The 26171-nt window shown below is 41.7% G+C and overlaps 2 protein-coding genes across 2 annotated transcripts; one reads left to right on the forward strand and one right to left on the reverse strand.

Moving 5' to 3' along the window:
• Nucleotides 1–272: 272 nt before the first annotated feature.
• Nucleotides 273–3747, forward strand: tril (TLR4 interactor with leucine-rich repeats). Its single transcript, XM_022194257.2, has one exon. It carries the CDS (start codon nucleotides 659–661, stop codon nucleotides 3170–3172), a length of 2514 nt encoding a protein of 837 aa, XP_022049949.1. The 5' UTR covers nucleotides 273–658; the 3' UTR covers nucleotides 3173–3747.
• Nucleotides 3748–4769: 1022 nt separating this feature from the next.
• LOC110951264 (cyclic AMP-responsive element-binding protein 5-like) lies at nucleotides 4770–23103 on the reverse strand. The gene is given in 12 exon segments (XM_051955157.1): nucleotides 4770–5586; nucleotides 5589–5615; nucleotides 6493–6601; nucleotides 6690–6962; nucleotides 7047–7403; nucleotides 12527–12598; nucleotides 12891–13017; nucleotides 17435–17691; nucleotides 18121–18230; nucleotides 20145–20238; nucleotides 20617–20683; nucleotides 22899–23103. Coding segments are annotated over 11 exon segments (1587 nt in total). The 5' UTR covers nucleotides 20671–20683; nucleotides 22899–23103; the 3' UTR covers nucleotides 4770–5479.
• Nucleotides 23104–26171: the final 3068 nt, after the last annotated feature.

Consider the following 26171-nt stretch of genomic DNA (forward strand, 5'->3'; position numbering starts at 1 on the left):
TGCTAAACGTGCTTCGTGAGTAACTCTGGTTTGCTGTGTCTGAGAATTTAAATATTTCGGGGTTCTCTTGGGATTCCGTGGGAAGGAAATCTTCCTGTCTGCTTTGTCCATAACAGGGATCCGATCCAGATCTCAGACCCCCGGTGGCTGCGGGGTCGCGCAGTAAACTCGGTCAAAGGGTTCCTCTCTCTCTCTCTCTCTCTCTCTCTCTCTCTCTCTCTCTCTCTCTCTCTCTCTCTCTCTCTCTCTGTACAGTCCCCTGCCTGTGGGTTTCATTACCTGCGTGCACGCGCAAAAACTCTGGATCTCGTGCGTCAAGGCTGGTGCACATCTGGTTTTGGCAGGGTCGCAGAGTTGCGGGGGAGGGACTACTTCTCTGAGTGTATGTGTTTGTGTGTGTGTCAGCGCCTGAACTCTGTAATTCGCAGCAGATGACCACTTGTGGAGGCTTCACTGGGGAGGTGAGGCTCCATCAGAGCGCACTAATCTGCTCTGTGGATGATGCTGCTCAGTGATGGAGTCATGGACTTGAAACGTGCAACACTTTCCAAAGCAGCTGGTGAGTTATGGAAGAGCCGGTCTCCAGCCTAACAGACGAGAGGGGCGACTGCACCTGAACGCGAATGCCGCATCAGACTGTGCCAGCCGCGCTGTGGCGATGGATACCAGCAATTTCCTGGTGGCGATATGTTTTATCCTGCTATCGCTCAGTGGGTTCATATCTTCTTCACCGGCGATGGACTTCTGCCCCGACCGCTGCGACTGTCAGCACCCTCAGCACCTCATGTGCACCAACCGCGGATTGCGCACTGTGCCAAAACCCGCAGCACTGGTGCCTGAGGACCTGCTGATCTTCAGCCTTGGGGGTAACTTCATCACTAACATCTCTGCCTTCGACTTCACACGGTACAGTAACCTTGTAAGGTTGAATTTACAGTACAACGAAATAGGAAGTATTCACCCAAAAGCGTTTGAGAAACTCTCCAAGCTAGAAGAGCTGTATTTGGGACATAATCTTTTATCAGATATACCTGCCGGGACTTTACAGCCCCTGAAGAAATTAACTATTCTCTGTGGGAATAACAATGACATGAAGAAAATCACACCGGAACTCTTTTCCAACTTGGATAGTCTTGTTAAACTACGCCTGGATGGCAACTCATTAGAAGCTTTGCAGGACTCTGTTTTTAAAAGTTTGACCGGTCTACATTATCTCCATCTGGAATCCAACAAACTGCGGCACATTCACAGGAATGCTTTCTCTAAACTAACCAACCTGCGCTTTCTAAACCTGGCGCACAACAAGCAGACAGCCGTGCGCAATGTCCTCACTTTTTCCCAGCTCAGAGCTTTGACAACTTTGCTGCTGTCTGAAAATGAAATCCAATACATCGGAAACCACGCCTTCCAAAATTTGAAAAAGCTATCCAAGCTTTCCCTCAGCAACAACAGAATCTCTCGTATGGACACCGGCGCTCTGAAGGGACTGTCGAGCCTCAGACAGCTCCTGATTGACGGCAACGAGCTGGCAGAAATCCCTGCCGGTCTCCTGGACCCTCTGGAGCACATCGAGGAGCTGGACTTTAGCCGCAACCGGATCTCCAACGTGGACTCGCTGGCTTTTTCGAGACTAAAACACCTAAAGGTTCTGAAGCTGAAGAACAACCTCCTCACTAGTCTTTCCGGTGACATTTTTGCCCTCAACAACGTGCTTTACGACTTGGATCTCCATGGCAATAACTGGACGTGCGACTGTCGCCTGGAGGAGCTGAAGAGATGGATGACTGCTGCGCATTCTCAGGGCAAACTGTTGACTGTATTTGTGCAATGCCATTACCCAGCAACGCTGAGGGGGAAGTATCTGGACTATGTGAACAGCTCCCAGCTGCAGCCCCTCGGGAACTGGACCCATTTGTGCAGGAGTCAAGCTGGGCCTGAGGAGAGCCGGGGAGGGGGTGTACTAGTAAAGGTGGAGGGCATAGAGAGAGGAGAGGCAGATGCAACAAAGCCTGAGGATGGAGAGTGGACAGGTGAAGAGCCTCAGCTGGAAAAAAGTGGAGTACAAACAGCACAAGTGGCAGAAATGGGAGATTTGACAGAGAGCAACAAAGATGGAGTGATGATGAGGAGGAAAGAGGGAGAAAAAAGGAAAAGAGAGGGGCAGGAAGAAGTAGAAATCCAAAGAGACCAAGGGGGTCCAGAGATGACAGAACCTTCATCTTTCTTGGAACGAAAAAAAACAAAGAAGGAGTCACTCAGTCAAAGATCACGACCTGCTGCAGATTCAGCTGAGAAACGTTTCAAAGGGAGACGAAGGTCAGATGCTATTTCCAAAACTGATCCGTCTGCTATTCCTACACCAATGGAGCGTGAAACAAACACCAGGCTGACTACTACTTCTCCTGTCCAGTCAGGAGAGAAGTTCGATCTCCTAAGGTCAGATCAGAAGGAAGGTCTGCCTGTAATTACAGATCCATGTGTGTTCAACCGCCATTTCATCACCAACGTGTCGGTGGATGAAGTGACGTCTAGTACTGTTACTGTCTACTGGACTACCAGAGATCATCACCGCTACACACCAGGACCTGGAGAAGGCCTCAACGAAGTCCACTACCGAGTTCTGTTTGACAGGTTTGGCACTCCGGATCGCTTCCCCCGCTATGTTTATGCCCGTGGCACAGCTCGCTCTGTAACCCTTCGAGAACTCAGCTCGGATGTGACCTACATGGTCTGCGTGGAAGGAGTGGTTGGAGGATCTGTGTGTCAGGTGGCACCCCGGGACCACTGTGCAGGACTGGTCACCCTCCCAGAGAGGTCCAGCCGTGGAGCCACGCTGACCTCCGACCTCCAGCTGGTGACAGTGGCGACGCTCGCAGGGAACGCTGTCTTGCTGCTGGTCATCGGTGGGATCTGGTTGGGAAGGAGCCTGAGGAAGAGGTTGCAGAGGAGGAAGTCGGCTGTACATGTGCGCCACATGTACTCCACCAGGCGGCCATTTCGTCCTGCCATGGCAACGGCCTCTGTGTCCACTGACTTCACCAGCTACCAAAGCAGTCGACCAGCTCGACTTGCACCACTAGAGGAAGGAGACCTCATTGAGTTCCCCTGCGACCGCTTTATGGACAGCAGCAGCGTCCGCAGAGACAGTGAAATGCAGAGATTCTCTGACTAGAACCACAAAAACTCAAAACTAACTCAAATGTTGACACTGTAACAATGGAAAAATATGTGAATTTGTCATGTTTCTGTCTTTGGTTTAGCCTTTACAATACAAATTCCTGTCGGTGCACACGGTGCAGTATCACAATTAAAGTGTGGCTGTGTTTGCGGCTGCAAACAAACCAAGTCAACAATCCCACAAGAGAACTTCTTTCAGGATTAAAGCGACTGTAGAACAGCTAGACTAACTCTTTAAGCCTTTTTCAGACACCGGAGGAAATCCAATCCCTCTGACTTCCTCATCCTGCTTTGTGCCTTTCCTCTTTCATTTCCTTGCACCTGTGAGTGTTTCTAAATGTGTGATTTGTCGTGAGCGTGTACGCAAGAATGTTGTACCACTGATTTCAACTACGGTGCTAATACTGAGTTGACAGACATTATATTGTCTCATATTTGTACAGTATGTAATGATGGCTGCTCGGTGGCAGGAAAAACACGTGTTTTGTACCACATGTATCATGTTTTATACTTTTATATGGAACTTTTTTTAAAATAATTTTTGCATTACAGAAAGAAGTAAAATCCCCAGCAATGTGACTGATTTATCATTTGAGTGTTTGTGAATGATTTACTTCTGCAATAGATCGCAAGTGATGAATATGTTTCCTTGGATAGTGGAAGATTATTACAAAATACTCCATACTGTATATTGATATGAAGCAGATATGAAAATAAGATATTCATGCAAATATTGCTTGAATTAACCTCTACAACTCTGCATTATAATTAACTCACTATATTTCTATTCCCTTAGTGTCAGTAAAAAATGTTAAAGGGCAAATTTCATTCAAGACAGCAGGCCAGGCTACTCAGAAATATAGTATTTTGAGTATGAAACATGTTACTGACTGCTAATTTTAGCTTTACCCAATGGATTTCTTACAATTTAAGATACAGAGCAATTAAACTAATGCTTTACAGGGAGACCTAAACAGTGCTGAAGGCTGTGGAAGATAATAGCAATAGTATATCATGGAAGCATGTGGGTTGCATGCGTGTCAAGATGAGGTCTGGCAATAGTTAAGCAGTCCCCTTGTTTGAGTCACTAGGGTGGAGTGCCTCCCACATTTAGACCAAATCACACACAAAGACAGACAAAACACACAAACACACACTTGCATGCAGGCAAACTTTTTTCATATCACCAGACATTCAGGAGGTGAGACATTAAAGTTGCTGTAAAAACATTCCGAAAAACAGGCAGCTGGTGCCAAAATACAGTCCTTAAATTTTAGACACTTTACTGGCATTAATTAAATCATGTTTAAAACAAAAAGATCATTTTATGAGCATCTTTGTGTGTTACACATTGAGAAATGCTTCTGTTGCGTGTGTGTTCGCTAAATATAAAACGATGATTCAATTTGCTGGTAGCTCTTGTTGTCAGCTACCATTAATAAAAGCAGTCACTAGATGGCAGAATAGACCATACTGTATGTACAAAATCAACCTGATAACCATCATGTCATTGCTCATAGCTGCTGGTTTAAGGCAAACACAAATATCTGACCGTTTTTATGTCATAAAATGATATCAGAATCACAAGAAGATACCAGAATAAGTGTTTTTATTTTTGCATTAGATTTACAGCGATTGTCAACATCTTTACAGTACAAAAAAGTGTAATTTAGGTGAAAATTAAATTAAACTGACAGGGACTGAGACATCAAGTGCAGTTATTTAGTGACTCTGGACAGTTGTATTACAAAAAAAAGTGCCTTGAAGGAAATACTGTACAATCATGTTTCAAATGGCTTTCCAACACTGCTGTGGGGTTGATAGTTTTATTTACAAGAGCTAGGAAATTTCAAATCTTAAAATAAACATTTTGTTTAAAATTGAATTATTTGTAAAAAGAAAAAAGAATACATTGTTGTACTATTTATGCCAAGCTGCCTCTGCTTCAAAGAAAAGGCATTAGGTGTGCACTAACAGCTGCTCTGTTAAAAATATAAACTAATATATAGGCTTTGTTTTTCAGAATTAGTGCAAGATATAAGAGCAAATGAGACATGTATGTGCATAGCCAGTGGGTAGCAGGCGATGGTTAGACTGCTGTAAACAGAAACAGACAATTTCTGAATAAACACAGGATCGAGTTGCCATGTAACCATCACAGTTTCAACAAGGCAGTCACAAAAGGTCATGTTATTTGCACCTCGTACGATAGATGAAACTACAATGTCTCTCAGTACGTTTCCGTTCTTCTTTTCAGTCAGAAAACGTATCTAGTTCATATATTTCAGCTGTATATTGAGGCCTAGTGTCCAGGCTGGGGGTCGTGCCCTGTGTCGCCTCCAGCTGTCGAGGAGGTGGAGATGCTGTTGTGTTGGATGGCTTGCAGATGAGCCCCAGGACGTACAGGGGGGGACTTCCTCTTGGGCTCACCCCTGCAGCTGGACACAGAGACAGCTGTCAAAGTCACTGATAATTTGTGGACTGTCCGCTCTCAGTGGGTGGGCTTGCGAGCGTGTACGCTTCGACTTGCATTTAAAAAAAAAAACCATTACAGTTGAGATTAAATGAAAATATCTCTTTTATTTTAACAAGTGAATACTGTACATACAGGTAAAAAGGCAACAATAGAAATATATGAATGACACATGCCAATATTGCATCCGTTTTTGTTCTCTGAAGCTCTTGAAACATAATATCTATTTTCCTTTAAGCCACAGGGTGCAGGTTTTTTTTTAGATTTATTTTTTTTACAAAAAATATTGTTCATTACAGGTCAGTTTTAGTTACTGTTGTACATTAACTTAAGCCTGTCTGGAGTGCAAGATGGGCATGGTCTGCATTTTGTTCCCTGCTTGCTTCATGCAAGGCACCATAGCTAATGCTAGTGGCATTGCATTCCAGGGTGTTTCAAATACCATCAAGGTCTGGTTCATTAAAATCACATGACAACAGATGGGATAAGATACTCCTCTTTAAACTGGAGAGCTAAGAGTGCAGTGCTTCCCCCTGATTGGCTCTCCTTAGGAATCAAAGTGCATTGCTAACATTTGAAGACTGTAGGGTCACAAGCAGAGTTTTTACTCGTAAGTGCTGTTTAGTTGAGCTCTGAAAGATTTTAAGGTCCCTTTTAGTGTAGAAGAGTGCTTCATCATAGCAAGAAACGTGTAACCACTGGGTATTCCCTTATGTGCACATATAAGGTATAATGTGTCTGACTTGTACCCTCACTGGGTAGATGGAGATGATGGTTATCAGGCATCTGGAAAAGCTGGTGAGTTTTCTAGACAGGGGTGCAGGGTGGGGGGTTTTACTCACTGGGGTACCCCTGTGCCTCTCTCTGCCGAGCAGTGACAGGACAGTCCTTGTGGGTGAGCAGAATCTGCTTCAGTTGACCCACCTCTGACCTCAATGACGTCACCTCATTCTGCGAACACACAGAGAAAACGCTAAGCGTCATTGAAGTGTAGTTTGTGTTGGTGTGTGCACTTGTTTGTGCGCAGAGTGCATCCCACCTGTAGCTGCAGGTTTGTGTGCGTCAGCTCTTCGGCTTTCTTCTCCAGTGAAGACACCCACACTTTCCTCTTCTGTCGGCAACGCGTTGCTGCAGCCCGGTTGCGTTCAAGAAACTTCTGCCTTCGCTCGTCAGGATCCTGCTCTGCTGTCCTTCTGCGACGGTTGCCTCCTCCTCCTCCACCTCCTCCTCCTCCACCACCGCTGCAACTACCGCCCACCTGCACTGCATGCTGAGAGAGGGAGGGCTGCATCTGTTGTGCAACTGGTGACAACTGCAAACAAAACAAACACGTAATCTCACTGTGCATGAACGCATGAATATATGCCAAATAATGACTAAATATGAGGGGTTGTACCTGTGCAGGAGCAGAAGGTGCAGGTGGTGAGCCCTGGTGCAAGTGTGAAGGTGGTGACTGGTGAGTCTGAGCGTGCGGTACATTCCCTGACTGGTGAAGCTGGTGGCTGTGGCTGCTTCCCAGGTGCTGTGGAGGAGGAGGAGCATGGCATCGCTGTTGGTAGGCGAGAGGTGGAGCTGGAAGCTGCGGATGATGAGGATGATGATGGTGATGAGGGTGGTGGTGCTGTAGGGGAGGTGCCTGATGACGCTGTGGCATCATCTCCATCATGTGACCCATTGATGTCACAGGGTTGTTGATGGCGATCATTCCTGGGTGGTGCTGTTGGTAGTGGTGGCCCATCATCTGTTTAGACCTCTGAGTGGAAACAGATCATTAAAAAAAGGTCTGGACTTGTCATCTCTTAATGAAAGATAAACACTGGCGCTTCAGAAACTGATATTTCATTAGAACTTGTATATTTTCACATCGTCTCATCTCGACTGCACATTACTTCCAAGCGGAATATTACATGTAACCAAATTCAGCTCTCAGACAGCTCAAGGTCTGGTGAACCTGTTATTAGTTACATGTCCCATGCATGCTGAGATGTAGTGCCAAGTCCTCAGTGAGCAAGAAGTGTTATTGGAAGCAGTTTTTTGACATTATTTTACCAGATATTGTATTTTTATATTAAGCAAGTGAAATTTAATTGCAAACAGGCAATTTAAGACAGTTCTGTGCAAGTAATTTTAAACTTGATTTAAACCATTGATGAAAATTCCCAACATTACGCACAAAGAAATTCTTCCAAGTTTCCAATAAAAGGGTAATTCGTGTTTTTAAATGAGGACAGTCATACCACAGATCCTGCCAAGCTTTCAAACAGTGATGAAAAGATAATAGCTGAAGTACTGGTCATCAGACTAGGTAAATACAGAAACAAAAAAATGCTCAGGAAGATTTTCCTTTTCTATTTAAGGTCATATTGTGCCCATATTGTATTTTAAGCATGATAACACCCTTGACAGGGCCCTGGTGTTACTGAATACCAAGAAGTCACTCAGTCTTATAGAAAGGCCTCCACTTTGGATTTGGCAGCAACTTTACATAGTAGATCTCCAGATTCCTCTATCATTACAAATCTCACCTCAAAGCCTTACAGTTACAGAGCAGTTCAAGTATCTACTCCACGTCTGTCTGAGTGTATTGAATCATTTGACCTGTACAATAAGCTGGAGAAAAAAATGACTGTACGTATGGCAGAGTCCCCTCAAAATATTCATATACAATTTGAAGTATATTCTAGAAGTATCTTTATATGAAGCACAAATTTAGTGAATATTACTTGTTCGCATTACTGGGATCTTTCAAAAATACTTTTCACATATATTCAGCTAATCACTATATGAGGATCTGTTTACTTGTTTTTATGTCTCTGTTAGTAGGTGTTGTGTGTTTAACACCAGCTGAATTTGTGACAGCATATACGCTCGGAACCAGTGGGCCACGTTGGGTTAAATAAACCTAAGTAGATGCTTCCTTCAGTATCCTACATCCATGAAGCAAAATGTCTGAGAAATTACACTTGTTTTCAGCCAATATCCCCCACTTTGGTCCATCACTACTGTTCCTGCTAACCATCCACAACCGTGAAGACAACTGTTGATGACGGGGATAATGTGTTCCAATAAATGCTGCCGTCTGCAGCTTGATACCTTCACACTTTATCATTCCCGCGTATCATCTGACTAAACAGACTGTACGAGCTAAATTAAACCTCATCTCACCTTTCTCCGACACTCAGCAAAGGAAAGCGAGAGAGGGAGAGGTCATGTTTGGAGCATGACATCACCCCTCTCCACCCCCGATCACCCCCCCAGCAATATTGCTATCTGTTCCCTGTTACACAATATTTTCTTTAAGAGAAGAAGCAGATTTTTTTCTCTCTCACACTCTCTTCACTATTCTGCTACGAAAAGAGGGAGCACATTTAGCGGCTGCCAAAGATGAGGTCATTAAGCTAGCTGTGCCAGCTTTACCAGCCAGCCAGGCTGCCAGTCAAACTCACAAGCACAACCACACACACTGAACAGGACGGGACACGAGTATTTCAGTTCTGTTTACTACATAGAAACACCCTGACACTGAGGCCGGTGATTACATCATGGGTCTCCTTGGCCTGGATGACACACCACGTTGATATTTCTGTCTGAAGGGATCAGTGAATGAAGACATGAAACTGTACATGAAACACTGATCCACTTGTCAAATGTTTACTTTTCCACTTGAGTTGAGTGTGGCGTTACTGTACAGCAGAGGCATGCTAATACACCTTCTGTGGTTCTAAAGAAGCAGACTCCTGTTTCACCCTTTGGAAATGCAAAACACTACAGCTGATGATACTAAATTACAATGACACAAGACTGATGAAGAAGTCTTCTGTGAAGATTTGGTTTTCAGGTTAAGGTTAGAATTAGGTTTAGGTTAGTTTAGGGTTCAGGTTGGTCATTTAGTTGTGCTGATTCAGGTAAGGGACAAAAGGATGCATTATGTCAGTAAGTGGCTTCACAAAGACAAAAGCACAAATGCGTGTGTGTGTGTGTGTGTGTGTGTGTGTGTGTGTGTGTGTGTGTGTGTGCGCGTGTGTGCGTGTGCGTGTGTGAGTGTTTGAGAGAGTGTAAAAAGAAGAGAAGTTCAGATTTGAACCTACGACCTGAGTGGCTCTGCTATCTGAAACCACTTTTCATCTGCCACTCTATATACAAGCTCTGCTACAAGAAGTCATAACCTGTCTGTGTGCATGAGAGAGAGTGAGTATATGAGAGGACTGGGGGCGATTTCACAGTTTTCCCTTTGAAGTTGCTTTTGATAGCACGCACATATTTAACAATTCATACTACATGCACCTAGAAAGAGGAAATGTAAAATTTACAAGGGAAGAAATGGAGAGCATATTGACACAAGGAAAATAAAACAACCAAGAAAGTCAAGGAGTGCATGTAGATTGTGACTTCCTGTGGTCCAGACCTGTGCGTGTGTGTGTGTGTGTGCGCGTGTGTGTTAGGAGTGTTGAGTTACACTTTGTTTCCTGTCTATCCTGATTAGAAAGGAATAATCCAAAGGCAGAAGTTGAGGCAGGGTATATTTCACTGTTATACAACTAATGTGTTACCACAAATAGAATCTTTGCTGAAATATCATACACATTAAACATCTTCTGTGTCTCTTTTTAAATAGCTTCCTAAAATCCATTTTTATACACGTTTTATGTGATGTCATCTCTTTCATTGGCTTTTACTCTGTGCTATGGCATTTTTGGTGCTTGTATTATTATGCTTGTATCAGCATGTTGTATCTTTTACTATGTTTCATACTATGTCTCCACTTTTTGTTTGTCTGGTTTCTGTTTGGCCTGGCTGGGTCACTGTTCTAATATTGTCTTCCTGAATATCATCTGTTTTGGACTTCGTAGACTCTGCTTTTAAAAGGTGCTACATAAATAATGAGATAGATGGATAGATGGATAGATGGATAGATGGATAGATGGATAGATAGATAGATAGACTTTATTAATCCTGAGAAAAATTCAAGGGTAATTGATAACTAATAATAAATAATATCGTTATTATGTACACTATTTATTGTCATCTACCTCCTTTATGATCAAAGATGCACAACTGAATAATTTTTTATAAAATGTCACTCATTGCTTGAAATTGTTCCTTAATTTTTGCCAGCGCAAACTATGTAATATTAGGATGCAGATCTACTAGTAACAGCCTTAATTTGACCTTTAATAATGTCAGCTGTAATTTCAAAGTATAAAAAACAACAGCGTAATAAGATGTTAAAGGAATTGTTTAACATTTTGGTAAAGTTTCTTCCCCCTAGGCAGACAGTACAGTGTACCCAAGTGTTGACTTAATCATTTTAAAAACTCACTGGTGCCTTCTCCTATTAACATGTCAAACTGTAAGGTGTTAGTCTGAGCCATAGGAGCCCTGGAAGGATCCCAAAGATGGTTGTTAGGATGGACAGTCGTGCTATATGTTGTCTCAGTTGTTCAGAGTCATGAAATTTGTCACTTTCTGTTCAGAAATGTGGTTGAATTCCTGCAATATGTTCTAGTCCTTGCAATGCGGTTTAAGACGTGATAAGAATATGTTGTTGTACTGTAATGCGTTGTGTTAAAGTTTTTACTAATGGCACTTGAGTTTGTCCACACATGTACACTAGTATGTGGTTGACTGTCTGTATGCACTCAGCGTGTAAAAGGCATGCTAAAGGCATTGACACTATCCCAATTAAATTAGCCACAGATCACTGAATGTAGTCAACTTTCATTTGAGGTCTTTTCTTGGATGACTGTGGCTTCTTTAAGCTCGAAATACCATTTAAATCATTTTACTCGTGGGAGGAAATCAAAAGAGGTGGTTTTGATCTGACATTTGGACAGTACAGAGAAAGCGTCTGTGTCTTATAATATGAATATATATATACAGAAACTTTCTTTGCTCTTTATATGAGAATCATACGGAGGTTTATGCATTATTTGAACAAAAGAACAACAAACAAAGCAAGACTTATGTTGTAATATGTAAAATGTAAGAGTTGAACTCCCTCTGTGGACTATAGGGATATGGAATATTCTAGCTTAAATGTTTGATGAATTTTGAACACTTTCATCTGGTACAGTGACACAAAAGCTAATCAACAGAAAAAAAAAAAAAAAGTATTATCTGTCCAAAAGGCTAACTAGCTGGTCTTAAGTTAAACTAATAGCATTAAGCTATATTAACTTGCTGTAGCGCTAGCTAGCTACACTTAGTTTGAATTCTAAGTGCCCTCAATATTTGTTTACTGAAACATCCGTACCGTGTTCACATTATATTTATATTCAAAATCAGTATTTTGCAAAATAAATTATACAGGCTTCTTAAGGGGGGCATCCTTCACAGGTTTACTGCTATATCCCAATATACTATATGTACATTTGCTCTCTGTATCAGTCGTGAATCAGGTGTGAAGACTGATAGGACTTTCATGTCAAAATGAGGCAAATATGAAACTGCAGCCAGCAGCTGGTTAGCTTAGCTTAACACAAACACCGGAAAAAGTCGGAAACGTGTTAATTAGTGAGCTTTACGGATGTTTACACAGTCAGGTTGGCTGTTTCCTACTGTCTCCAGTTTATTTGCAAAGCTAAGCTGCTGCTAAGACTAACACGAATCTTTTCACCTCGGTCTCTGCTAAAACCAATAAGTGTAGCTATATGTACATCAAATGGTTCCTTTAATATTGAAACTGACAGCTGACTATCAGCTTCAAACACTGGTATGATTTTTTTTCAAAACCTCTACTTGTCTGGCTGTAGTGAATGTATGCACTGTGTACTCTGTTGTTAGATATGTTGTGCCCATACAGACAAGGAATAAGGCTATAGAAATAGAAACCCCCCCCAAAAAAACTATGAGTGCCTCAACCTGACTAGGCAGTACCTGTGGTGAAGAACAGGAGGGGTTGTGCACAGGAGCTGGTATACCCATTACACAAGACATCTGCTTTTCTATCTGAAGGAGATAAAAAAGTTGACACAAAAATAACCTTTCAGTTGTGACAAAAGAAAGCATCAACGTGTATGTACATAAATCTCGAGTATAAAGCGTTCCCTCACAAGGTCACATCCATCTGGAGTTTGACACTTGTGATTTATTCATCCTCAAGCGAGAAGTGAATTTTCCTGTCAACCAAGAATATTTCCAACTCGGGGATCTTGACCACTTTGGCCACTATACCTGTATGTATAAGTCATGATGCACGCGTGTGAGCCTGAGCACGACAAACACTGTGTTCCATACTCACAGCCATGTGCTGAGCTGATGCCCCTTGCATGGCGGGGTCTGGCAGGGTGCCGGGTAAGGAGGCCGGCAGAGGTTGTCTATGTCGGTTCCGCATGTGAAGGAGGCAGGACAGCGGCCCGGGAACCGGCCTGCGGTCAGTCAGAGAGAGAAACGGGTCATGGCAGGGAGCTATCCACAGCTAAAGTTTCACTAATGAGGTTCAGAGAGAAGTGCAAGTTGAAACATTTATAGCCAGATCTTAATGGCAGACCGAGCTGGGACTAACACTGACTGACTTGATCTCTCATTTTAAAAGGAGGGTTCAGTCAAAATTAATTTTTCTTAAAAAGTATTTCTCAGATAACCATGTTTGTATCCAGCCCTGCAATTTTGGTTTTATATGGGTGGGTTGTAAGATATGGAAGATACAGTAAAAGTAGCAGTACAAGAATTTTAAAATACTACACTGCACAATTACTAAGAACTTACTGACATTCTTGAGATGCACTTTTATGAGCTAATTCAGTGTTTTTATCTTTTATAATCATTTTTACATCTTAAAAAAATGATAAAACCAAATGGTTATCTTAGATACTCGTAGTCGGTTAAAATGTATTAAAATGTACTCATTGTAATGTCTTGATGCTAAGTATGATATTCCAGAAATGCAATATTGTTACATAATACACATATAATAATATTATAAATAATCCAGCAGCAGTAACTATCTGGGTGAAGCTCTAACATAGGAACAACAGAGAATACAGTTATGGTTGCAGACTGTCCCTCTACCTCTCTACAAAAAGAAAACACACATTTAACAAAATTAAAAATGAATTTAACTAAAAGCATGATTATTTTTGACGAATTTCCATAGATATGGCAATAAAATCCTTATTGTGAATAATGTTTTTTGGCTAATCCTGTTGTAACAGTCCAAGTTCAAAGAAATAAAAAATATTCTCTAAAAAAAATGAACAGCAGCGTGTCTTTCTTGAAACATTGTTCTAGTCACTCTGGATAATACAAAGACCCCCTAGATTTCACTGGAACTACTTTCTATTGGAAATTAGTCCCAGTAAAAACAGTTAACATTAAGTTCTGCTCATTATCTGAAATATTAGAAGCTCTGGAAAGACATCCTGCTGTTGGATTTTTTAAATGCTGCAAGCACCAAAATCTAATTTCCACTAAACTTCACTGTTTTGGGATGGGAGGAGAAAAATCTGAGGTGGATGTGTCAAAACATTGGCATATGAACCTGAAACTATCTGCATAGCTGCTAACCACTAGAAATGAGCGAGAAAATGTGCTTGAAGGATAACATCCGGGAAGAAACAAAATGTTATTGTTCGCGAGTGAGACGGCGTAAACAGAGGTTTGAGGTGAAGCAGTGACACTGGAAAGAATGATGAGGTGAGCAAACCGAAGGAAAACAGAGATGTGGGAAAAAAAAGTGACAGCTTGAGAGGGAGGAGAGACGCTGAGGGCTCACAGCGGGGGACAGAGACCTGGGGTGCCATGTGCTGACCTAACCGCTCTGGCTCTCGGCCAATTGGACAGCGTGGGCCTGGGCGTGAGGTCATCGCCAATGATGTCATCACTGAATCTGGGCTATGCGACCCGTTTAGCGTACAACAAAGTACAGACAAACCAAAACAGCATTTCCCAACGTAACCACAACAGTTCGGCCCGGGCCTACAGCCAGACACTCTGAGACCAGGTTGCTATGGAAACCGGTGGTAAACACTGGGGGAAACAGTCAGACACCCGATCCACGGTTCATTTAGCAACACTTAGAGGGTTTCACTGACTAACATGCTGTCTGGATTCAGCTGGCACTGATTTATTGTGCCATAATCGGCTGTCAAGCTCTCTCCCCTCTGTCCTGTCATGTCCTGTCTGGGCCTGGACAGATGTTTGGAGCTTATTATGTCACTGACTTACTTCTGGTACCTTGACTCATCTAATCAACTGCAGGGATGTGACAGAGGCTTCGTTTATCTGCAGTACGCGTTACAAGCAGAAGTGATTTACAGGCAAGTTGATAGGGAGTGAGAAAAGCTTTTATTTTTGTACCACTGATTTAGGGACTGGGATAAGACAAAGGAGGATCCAGAACTGTAAACTAAAAAGCCTTCAGCAAACTATGAAGAGTTGAAACTTCCTTCTTGGTTTAAGGAGTGAGGCGCTGTGGCGGCCAAGGGGTTTCATTTACTAACAATGTATTCGCAAAATCTCCAGTTTGACTCAAGCCACAGACCATCGCATGTTATTCCACATCTGTCACTCCTGTCATTTTCTTCCAATGTCTACTATCTATTCTCAGACAAAGAAATAAATGTCTAAACAACAAAAAATGCAGCATCAGTTAAATAATGGCACCACTAATTTTAATTTATCTTGTGATAACTGTGACTACTAGACACAAAAAAATACAAATGAGAGAAAGCTACATTTGTAAGAGGGTTTGCAGCTGCAAATTTGTAGGAATATCTGAATTGGTATATACAGATGAGTAATTTAGTCCTGAGGTTGTCAATTTAAGGATTGAGTCCCCTCTAAATGCTCATAAGATTAGTCTGAGTCATTGTGAGGTTATTCAGAGCAAGAAAAAAGAAAAAACTACCACAAAATATTCAGGCAATATTATAGTTTTCTCTATTTTTTGATAATTATTCGGTCATTTTATGTCCATTTTTAAAGCCTTAAGCAGTTTTTTTTTTTTATGAACCCATTTAAGAGGTTTGGAGTTTAGGGTGCAAAGCAATCGGAAAAATCAACAGCAAAGTCTCCTTCAAGAAATAATGTTCCGTAAATTCTGGATAATCCATAGCCCCCACTGTGAACTGCTTTCGATTGAAAGTTTCAGAGGTGGATGTGTCAAAACATCGGCATGCAAAACTATTTGCATAGCAGCAATCCACTCAGAGTAAGTTAGAAAAATAGCATTGGACAGTCTGGGAGAACAGTGATTGGAAATATTTGAATTGAATTTGTGCAAACATATGATTAGCAAAAGAAGTGAAAATGGAAGTGCTGAAAAAAGCTGCAGTCTCAGTTTTGGCTTTGAATGAAACTAAAGTGCTGATTTAAGTGTAGATCTTTAGATATAGAAAGATTTCAGAAAAACATAATGCTACGTAAACATTTTAATTCTGTTTCTGTTCTGACGTTTCTTCATTTTAACCATAACTACTTAATATATAATTACAATAAGTGAAAAAATTTATGATAATGCAATATTTTTTTTATTATATTTGCCTTATAGAAAAGTTCTTGATAAATGTTACATGTGTGAAATTTGCCCAAATAAACTTGTTTAATGTGTAAATGTTGCTAAAATATTTTCCATTACAATTACATTTACTGCTGCAGTCTTATGTGGAGCTAAACACAATGTGTCTTCATCGTCAGCATGATGCAAACAAATCTGTTGAATGTTTAATTAAGTGTATATCAGTAATCAGAGACTTGGAGGACTGAGTATCTACTGAGTTTCACAAATCATTGGCTGGACTGTCAGGAAGAGTGGGAGCAGCTGCTGGGAGCTGGTCAGATGAAAGACAGGAACTCCTCTAATCTGTCTGCTGAACTGGGTGATAACCAGGGAGCCATGAGAGCTGCCGAGGCGCTGAGAGACTCCAGTCTGGTTCTGAGTCTTTACAGACTTTAGCTGAGGCGGTAGCTGGAGGTCCCTGACAGTGAGTGGGTGCAGCAGTTCTCCATCTCTTTTTGCTGCTACTTTGTTCCCTTGGTAAACTGACATTTGAATTTTTCCCCCTCCTGTCTCTCAGTTCATTAATGTAGAGATGAATTATGCAGGGGGAAATGCCAGTCTGTGCCCGACGGAATGAGTTACAATACGTGCAAAACAGGATGGGAAAGGCAGTGTGAAGTGGAAGAAGAAAGAGTGAGAAAAAGGAAATTAAAAAGGCACGTGTGTGTGAATGATGGAGAAAATAAGTCCTGCTACGTAAATGAAATGATTAATTAACCCTCGTGTTGTCCTGAGGGTCAAAATTAACCCGTTTTAGTTTGAGAATGTGGAAAAAATATTTTTACAGGGAAACTTTTGATGTGCACATTTTCAACATTTTTGGGAAATCTTTGAACATTTTTTGGTGGAAATAAAAGAACTGTTAAAAATGTTTCCCAAGAACATTCAGAAAAAAATCATCCAAAATCCAACGAATTTTGCAGGATTTTGTTTTTTTTGTGAAGGTTCTTAAAGAAAATAGAAGTTTTACTGATATATATATATATATGCAATCACATTAGATATTTTTAAGATTTTTTGGGAAATGTTTACACATTTTTTGAAAATATTTACAAGAATTTCCTTGCCAAATTTGGGGGATTGCTTTTAAATAAAACTTTGAGCGAATTCTTGAAATTTTCTTCCTTAAGGTTTTGCAAATTTTCAGAAATTTGGGGAATTTTTTGGCAGAATTTTTTGAATTTTTTTCAGACGAGGAAACAATATTTTTTGGTGTCCGTAAATGAGGACTACAGGAGGGTTAAGACATGTATACGTGTCTGGACGCATGTGTGTGCCATACTCACCCTGAGTGTGTGAGGGTGGAAGGAGCCTGGGTGATGACTGATCCAGACTGGGAGGAGGACAGAGCTTGCTGGGCGGCCAGGCTGCAGCTAGGGGCCATCATGGGGTCGTGGGTCTGGGGATGATGCAGGGCATGGGTTTGGGGATGATGCAGCGGTGGCTGGGGATGCGAGTGCTGAGGCTGGGGTGGGTGCTGGAGCTGAAGCTGGGGTTTGAGCTGGTGCTGGTTCATACAGGATGGCCCATTATGAGAAAGCGTCTGTGGGGAGAAGCGGGAGCCACAAACAGCTGGGACCATTTCCAACGAGCAGGGTTGTCTGCGAACCTAGTCACAGCGTGTGTTTTATGATCTGAGATTATGGTGACAGTGAAATGTGTGGTGTGTGAGTGTGCGTTTGTTCAGGTGTTTGTGTGTTAGCTGTTTAATTTACAGGGTAGAATGTGATCGCCTGGTGTGTCTTTCCTGCAGCAGGTCAGATATCTGCTGTTGTCTAATTGGGTCTGACTGCTTTTTTCTGCCTCACAAACAAGTGTCACTCAAAACACAAACTTGACAGACTTCACAAGTAACCTCCTAGCAACACCAAAGCACATGCCCGGCTCTTGTTTTCTTACTATTTCTGCAGAGGCAGCCAGAAAAAGAAGAACAATATTGCTTCATTTTCGTTACTTTCTGTAAAAAAAATACCTGTTTGTTATTTTCCTCCTCTTGTGCCTGCAGAAACTCCTCTTCTATCTCCTTGAACAGACCGACTTCTTCACAGTTCTGCAAAAATCGCGTTGGTGTTGGAGTCTGGTCTGAAAACATCACATTAAAAAAAATGGACACAAAAGAGAACAGAAGCAAGTTTAACATATTTGTAGACATTCGTGTGCGTTTCTGCCCTTTTTCCACAGCAGCGTCTGTTGTTTCAGCTTATTTGCTTTCTAAATCAACTGTCGGCCAGGTTGTGATGTGAAAAGTCTCTTCTCGGCCGTGCTCTCTGTCTCTTTGTCTGATAACATCAGTATGTTTCTTTGAGTCGTCTAAACATACCGGGGTCAGAGGTCAGCTGGGCTCTTTGTTTTGACATGAGATTTCCTGCAGGAGGCGTGACAGGCTGCAGGACAGAGACGCAGGCAGAGAGATCCACAGGGAGAGTCTGAAGGGGTTAGATCTCATGCTGATGTTTACATCCAGACAGACAGCTGTTTCCATGGTTACAGACATTGTCATGTGACCGTGTGACTCTGTAGCTAATGCATCACGGTGGTATGATGCAGAAACGCTTGCCTTATGAAGTTGCTCTTCATGCAGCTCACATTTTAGGGGCTTTCAGATTTGCAAATTAATTTTCTAGCACACTGCTGTATTTGTGCATTAAGGCAAAACCAACTCCCCAGAGGACCTTATGTTTTGCTTTTAAAGAGCTGCAAATCTGGAACGCTTAGCATCCCAATGAAATAAGCTGCTGTTTTATTTAGAGCACTCTAGAATTGGAGTACAGTTTCTGAATTATTTAGGATCATGTTTTCTCATTTTCTTATTTTTGCCATCGCAAAAAGCATTGATGAGGACATGAAATCTCCTCATTTAATTACAGGATAATTAAATTCTCTTTGGGTTAGCAGGGTGACTCACTTACCTATTCAGCAAAAATTAAGCCTTGAAAGAAGAGGAAGCAGATGGAGACTGGAAACGTTTAGTAGCTTGACTGTGGTACTGAGATGAAATAGGGTGTCAATTAATCAGTTAGTCGATCCGCAAAAATTCTGTTGCTTTGGTCTGCATTCAAGACAAAATGCTGAGCTAAATGTGAGCATTTGTTGTCTTTGTTTGTCGTATTTGAGAATAAACTTGATACATTTTGGAATATTTGAGGAGAAAATGCAATTTTATAATATCTTTGGGAAATTGCGATAAAAATGTGTTTTATTGTGTATTGCAGAATGTACATTAATCCCTCATAAAAGGATGATTATAGTGTGGTATCTACTTATAGGACTCATGTGATTTTGGTAAATATTTGCCAAATTAATCAGCATATGTCAAACACTGATGCAGACAATAACAAACTGGAATTTAGAAGTCCCTCTCTGCAGAAATACATGGTTACATCTAGATTATCTCCTGTGTCTCTTTCTTTTGCCCAATGTCCAAATAAAGAGTAAAATATTCAAGATGGTTTGCGCTGAGCCCTGTGCACCTCTTCTACAAGTTTTTAAATCAAAGTGAGCCTTGGCTGATGCCGTTATCTGTATGTTTGGTCTAATCTGACGGAGTATACTGTACATGTTGCAACGTGAGCAGCTCTGTTTCACCGTACAGACAATCGGAGGGAAGGAAGCCTGTATCGAGCTTATCTGATTTCATACTGTATAACATATCGTCATCATTTTTTCATCAAGCGCTGATCCTGAAAAGGGGTCACCACACACATGTGCAGACACACAAACAGAGCCAAACAGAGTGGCATAAAAAAAACAGAAGACGACGTGGTTAGGGGCAGATAACGGGGGGGGGGAATTGCTAATTTAAAGTAAAATATGCCAGAAAAGACTGTAGGTAGTATGCGCACAGACATATAAGAGCTTTGTGGTGGATGTGGGAAAGAAGACAGGTTTTGTTGCTGATTTTGTGTGTGTGTGTGTGTGTGTGTGTGTGTGTGTGTGTGTGTGTGTGTGTGTGTGTGTGTGTGTGTGTGTGTGTGTGTGTGTGTGTGATGGTCTCACCTGTAAACGCTGTATCCGTCTTTATGGAGGGAAACTTGAGGGTCATCTCATGCTTGTGTCTGTGGATGATCAGGTGCTCCTCTAACTGGAAGCGCTGCAGCACACCGACAAAGTGAGAAAGACATGAAGCAGCTGCATGATGACACACGGGATGAATTGCTCCGTTAAATCGGCTGATACCTGTTAGCTGACTAATCAGCCACACCGCCCTGAGTGTTTTGGCTATTTTCTAATATTTATCATCTTATAAATCATGACAAATGCTGAAAAAGTATATTTATCAGCTTGCTCATTCATTATCTTCACTCTTATCTCTTAATATAATACGTTTCCACATTTAAAAGGCATTTGAGCACTACTTTAATTCTCCTACGGTTATTTTTTTTTGTGCTTTAGTAGGTTTAATAATCAAGTCTGACAAGTACAGCTCTTACAGTACAAGTTTAACACACACATACTGCATCCAACTGACCTGAGAGCAGCCCGGGGCGCCGCATACATAAGGCCTGTCCTGTTTGTCATTCATGTCATACACAAGCCTACACAAACAGAAGAAGTGAGAACAACATATTAGCTGGGGAAACTATTTCCTCTGGCTCACAGTTTGGATGAGTTCACTCAGCAGGCAGCCTGTAGCTCTCGGTTTTATGTTTGTATTTACACGGACACAATGCAGTCAGATAAGTCACACACTATGTGCCTATTATCATGTCTTTATTGTGGAAGCTGTGTGTAATGAGATAGTCGCCATAGATGATGGATGTTTCACCCTGAGACACAACATTATCTGGAGGAAAATGATCCCTTTGGTGCCAGCAGGAGTGCAACAGTCTTGGATTCTAAGAGCATCGCTCTAGGTATTCATTTTTATTAGGGCAAGAGCTTTAATACACACAATCTGTTTGTGTTTTTTTCTTTTCCCAGCCTCACATTACTCATTACTAATAACATGTAAGCACCAGAAGGGCATCAAAGTCTTACAGGATCGTGATCTTTAGTTTTCATGGTGATTAGGTAGTGAAGTGCTAAGTGTAGTGTGATTGTTTCAGCCTGCAATTAGGCTTTCATCGGAGCATCAGCTAATAATACGAGCGCGATGAAAGGATGAATGATCACCATGTCTTACATCAAGCGATCATCGGATAAAAATATCAACACAAATGCAGAATAGAGCACAATAATAAACCAGTGAGACCCAGTCGACTCAAAGGTGGAGATATTAGCTCACTCATAGGTGGTAATTAAGATTTATTTGAAGTCCTGCTGCTGCTGGTCCTTCATTTTCCTCTGAGAGCAAAGGAAGAAAACTTTAAACTCCCTGACCTCAGACATCCCTGTAACCGAAAGAAGACCCACAGATTGTCGACTTTTAATCCTTCTATTCAAAGTAAAGGACATGATCAAGTAATATTCCTGGCTCTGGGTGGAGATGATGGTAATGTGAAGTGTGGAGAGGACAGTGGAGTGATGTTATGGGAAAGAGTGAGAGCTAAACAGAGGAGTAAGGAAAGAGAGGGCAAAAGTACATGCTTCCATAAGAAATGGAAAGAGTGTGTGTATGCATGAGGCTGGTGGGGAGGGTGGAGAGTGGCATTAGGGTGATGGAGAGGGGAATGGAAAGGGCAAGTGGCAGAGAGAGAGAGAGAGAGAGGGAAGGAGAAAAGGAGGAGGACACAATGAATGGAGGATAGAAGGAATGAGGGTGGGAGGCAGTGGAGGGAGGGATGAACTTCAGGCCTACTCCTCCTGACAGGTTTGAACCTGCCTCAGTCCCCATTTTCCAACCCCTGGCAAGTAGAGGTGACTTCATAGGTGTGTGTGTGTGTTACAAAATAAAATGAGTAAGCAAGTGTCCACAGCACCACAAACACAGACGGACAAGGAAACTGATACAATGCAGAACAGTCACAAAAAAGTCCACAACTTAAAGTGTATTTAGCCTTTCTCCTATTGTCTTATTACATAATCTGTTATTGTATGGATAAACTGATAATCTAACCACCGGTGTTTATTATTTTTGAACATTTTTACATCTCTATCCATCATTCAGCAGGACTAGTAGCCCACAAGATTAGCGGACTCAGCACAATTCCAGCAAAACCTTCTGTCAGAGTGGTTACATCAATGCACAATGACATCATCCCTAATGCATAAATCCAACAGACAGACAGACAGACATGTTGTCAATTTAAGACGGATTAATGTTTGGGCTGCTTAGGGAAACTAAATTATAAGCGTGTTTCCCGCCTCTTCCTCTTGAGATCATCACAATGAATGAAATAACACAACTTTTACTAAGCCATCACCTCCAAAACTTCACTTACTATGAAGTTCCCATGTTTGGTGGAACGATCAGGACGCAGACGCGGAGCTCATTCAGCCCAAATAAAGGAGCGGTTCTGAGCAAGAAAACCCTTCCACAGCCCGTCCGCGTCTGAAGAACATGACCCGGTGCGTTTTGTTTCCTAGCGCTGCGTAAAGCAACCTGTCCAAGTCATAAACAAGGCCGGCGCAGCTGTACGGAGAGTGCTGTCACACCCCCCAAATAGACACGCTCAGTCCCCGCTTGATGAGACTTCACCGGGACACCCAGCCAAAAAGTTCCGCGTTTAGTCTTCCAGCAAAAAAATAAAAATAATTAAAAACTAGAATGAAGTTGAAGCCGAGAAAGCAGTTTCGGTCAGACTGTGGTGATCGAGACTCGAGCGGCTGCAGCGCGGTTGAAAGTTTTGTGAATGAAAGTAAACGGCTTACCTCCAACTAGAGAGGGACGAGCGGCGCTCCAGAGAGGAACCACGTTGGACTGGAGCGAGATTACAATACGATCTATTTACAGAAGCATTACATCACCCTCCCAGTGACGTCACGTGGGATTCCTGAACTTCTAAATCATTGCGGTCCCGCACGGAGAGACGGACCGAGGGGGGCGGGGTTAAGACACCGGCCGGTAGGGGAACGGGGTGAGGCAGAGGCAGCAGCGTGGTACCGGACCCGGACCGACCAACAAAACCAGACACACCAACGGCAACGTGACAGGACACGGGGCAGACCGGGTGGGCGGATGAGACCCATTTTTTTTCACTCTCCCTACTTTTTTTGTGTCTGTCTGAAACGGGACGTCCCAGCGTCTGAATCGAGTTGGTGCGTCAAAATGAGCAACAGCCCCCGAGGCTTTGGTCGGATAGTTTGAGCAGTATTAAGTTTATAAAATTATTATTAGGTGGTATAAATACGCATGCGTGGAGAGAAACTAGGCCGTACTCTCAAACCTTGTGACCAAAAGAGTGGTAGAATAACAGCAAAGTGCCCATACGAGACTGCTGAATAATAATAATAATAATAATAATACATTAACGTCAAATTTTAAAGAATATACACTGTTGAAAAATCTGTCATTTATACAGATGTTTTTCTTTCCCATGTGGCAGAATTTTCTACAAAACATACAGTAAATTTACATACTTTATGTAAAATAACTGTTATTTTGAATAACGAAGAAATCACTCTCCCCCTTTTAAAGAAAATTTAATCTTTTAAAATATTTTTAGCATAGAAAGACATTTAAAATAAATTTGCAAATGTACAGAAATGTCATGAATATCTATCTATCTATCTATCTATCTATCTATCTATCTATCTATCTATCTATCTATCTATCTATCAGAAGGAGAGCTAGCCATTAATTTGACCAAAAAAATAACAAACATGCTTATTGTTAAAGTGCCAGAGTGGGACTTTCAAGGTTACAGTTAACGTAAGACCAACATCAAAATTTGGAAATTAAGTTCATCTTATTAATAAATAACAAGTTTGTGCAGAGCACAGTGACTTGTAGGTCAAGCTTCCCCCTTTAGATTATACATTTAGCTTTAAAGATAAAGATAAACTTTATTGATCCCTCACTGGGGAAAATCCCGTGTTACAGCTGCTGGATACAGATAAGACAGAACAGCGCACACGAATTATAAAAAGTACAGAGGGCTAAAAAATGAAGATATAATAATAAAAAAAGGTCTCACTGAAATAATATACCAGGCATAATGAATCTACATATGGATATGTACATTACGACACAGTGAAATTTACATATGGATAAGTAAAAATATGATATGGTGAGTTTGTATATGGGCATGGATAAGAAAAGAAATATAATTGCAAAATTGTAGTCTATAATGATTTAATTACCATCTAAATGTGGTCACTTTGGCAGAATTCTTGTGTATATACATCATACTGATCATCAAAATATACATATTTGAAAAGAAAAGAGACATTGCTCTTAAGGGGGGTATCTTGCTTTACCCACAACAACAAAATGTGCAAACTGTTTTGCTAAGGTTAGTGAAAAAACAACACCAAAAAAATCGTTCCATTGTTTCAAATACAAGATATGAAAGAGGAGTAATAATACTATTACTTCAAGCATATCTAATCAACAATCATTCATATTTGTTATAAAGGTCAGTGAGTCCATTTATCAAAGGCCAATGACACGTGTGAAATCGATAAGTTCCAAAACACTGTGCCTGGGTTTAGTGTTAAGATCACCCACATGCAGTTACTGCACACTGACAGCCATTGTGTCGTTAAATGATGTCATCCGGGATAATCAGGGCAAAGAGTCATAGTTTCTCTTGACACACATTTTATGGATGGAAGAGCTTTACCCTAACTTAAGGTTACTCAGCTTGTATGTGTGATTTGGCCCTTTTTGACATTTGAAGTTTACAGGCTTCAGTATTCTTTTTAATGTTTTGAAGAAATGCTAAATGCCCACTGTTATGAAATTTGGCAACTTATACCATCCCGCTGATAGCATAAAGCAACAGGAAGAGATCCGATCAACAGCATGAGCTAAACCAACGTGTAATATCTCTGCCATGTTTGGTCAAGTTTTCCGGCACTCTGCTTGGGCTGCAGCAGAAGAGAAAAGGATACGGTTTTGTTGTGGTTGAAATGCGAAATGGGACCAAGCCCCTCTGACTCATCACCCACCAATCGCCTAAAGTATGCAAATTCTGGGAGCCACGGCAACAAGAAGAAACAGGAAGTTATGATGATGTCAGTCTGTGTTTTGAGCTGCTTCTCCCGTGTGGACGTGAATCACTCAGTTTTGTTTTCAGCGAAGATAAGGGATGTTTTACAGCACATGTATGTGTTTGTGAAGAGTGCGCCGTCACAGTAAAAAGTGCATGACGGCAGCCAGGAAGTCTCTGGCTGGTGCCCAGGAGCAGACAATGCCACAAAGATTACAGCTACCTCCATAACTCAGGGGCTATACCAGCCATTACCATCTGGCATCTTTACCCCTGCATGGCTTTTAACAGCCAGTCTGGGAGCTTTAGAGAGGCTGGCTGCTCAGAACCTGATGTCACCCCGTCTGTAAAAATACGACGTTTCAGGTGAAAGGTCAAATAAACTTACTGACCTCAATCCCCATGCAGCATTATCCTCACTGTGACTACAGCACACATCTGGCTCAGCTGCCAAACTGGTTTCCATAAGATATGTGATGATTTCCAGGTATGTCTATCAGGTAAACTTAACCCTTTGATGCCCGACATGAGTCAAGAGATACCCATTTTACACTGAATATGGGTCATTTTTGGCCCATGTTGTGCATCAAAGGGTTAAAAAAAGCAGGTACTTTTAAAGGCATCCGATTACACAGGTTGCAGTGATCTGATGATGTAGTGCAATTGTTTGACTTAAATTTACATCCAGCTCTGCCCTCACGTGCATATTAACTTATGAGAAGACCACTAGTATATGTGTGTATTTGTTGCAACTTGTTTGATTCACACTACACGACACGTGCAAACTGGTTGTGTGTGTCGGTTATCGCACTTGCAGGACTGTTTTTCCTCAGCAAAAGGGAAAAATTCAAGTTTGAAATCCCAAACTGTAACGCCCACGGACCTCAGATAAGATGATGTCATGCACCATAAACTCTCTCTGTGTCTCTCCCTTTCTCCCTTGCATATCACTACACATGCTAGCACTTCTCATTTACGTAATGGTGTTGGG

The sequence above is a fragment of the Acanthochromis polyacanthus genome, chromosome 11 (genome assembly GCF_021347895.1).
Source record: "Acanthochromis polyacanthus isolate Apoly-LR-REF ecotype Palm Island chromosome 11, KAUST_Apoly_ChrSc, whole genome shotgun sequence".
Classification (NCBI taxonomy): Eukaryota; Metazoa; Chordata; class Actinopteri; family Pomacentridae; genus Acanthochromis; species Acanthochromis polyacanthus.

What these genes read in the sequence shown, in the direction of transcription:
- tril (XM_022194257.2), top strand. Translation starts at nt 659, where the DNA reads ATGGATACCAGCAATTTCCTGGTGGCGATATGTTTTATCCTGCTATCG.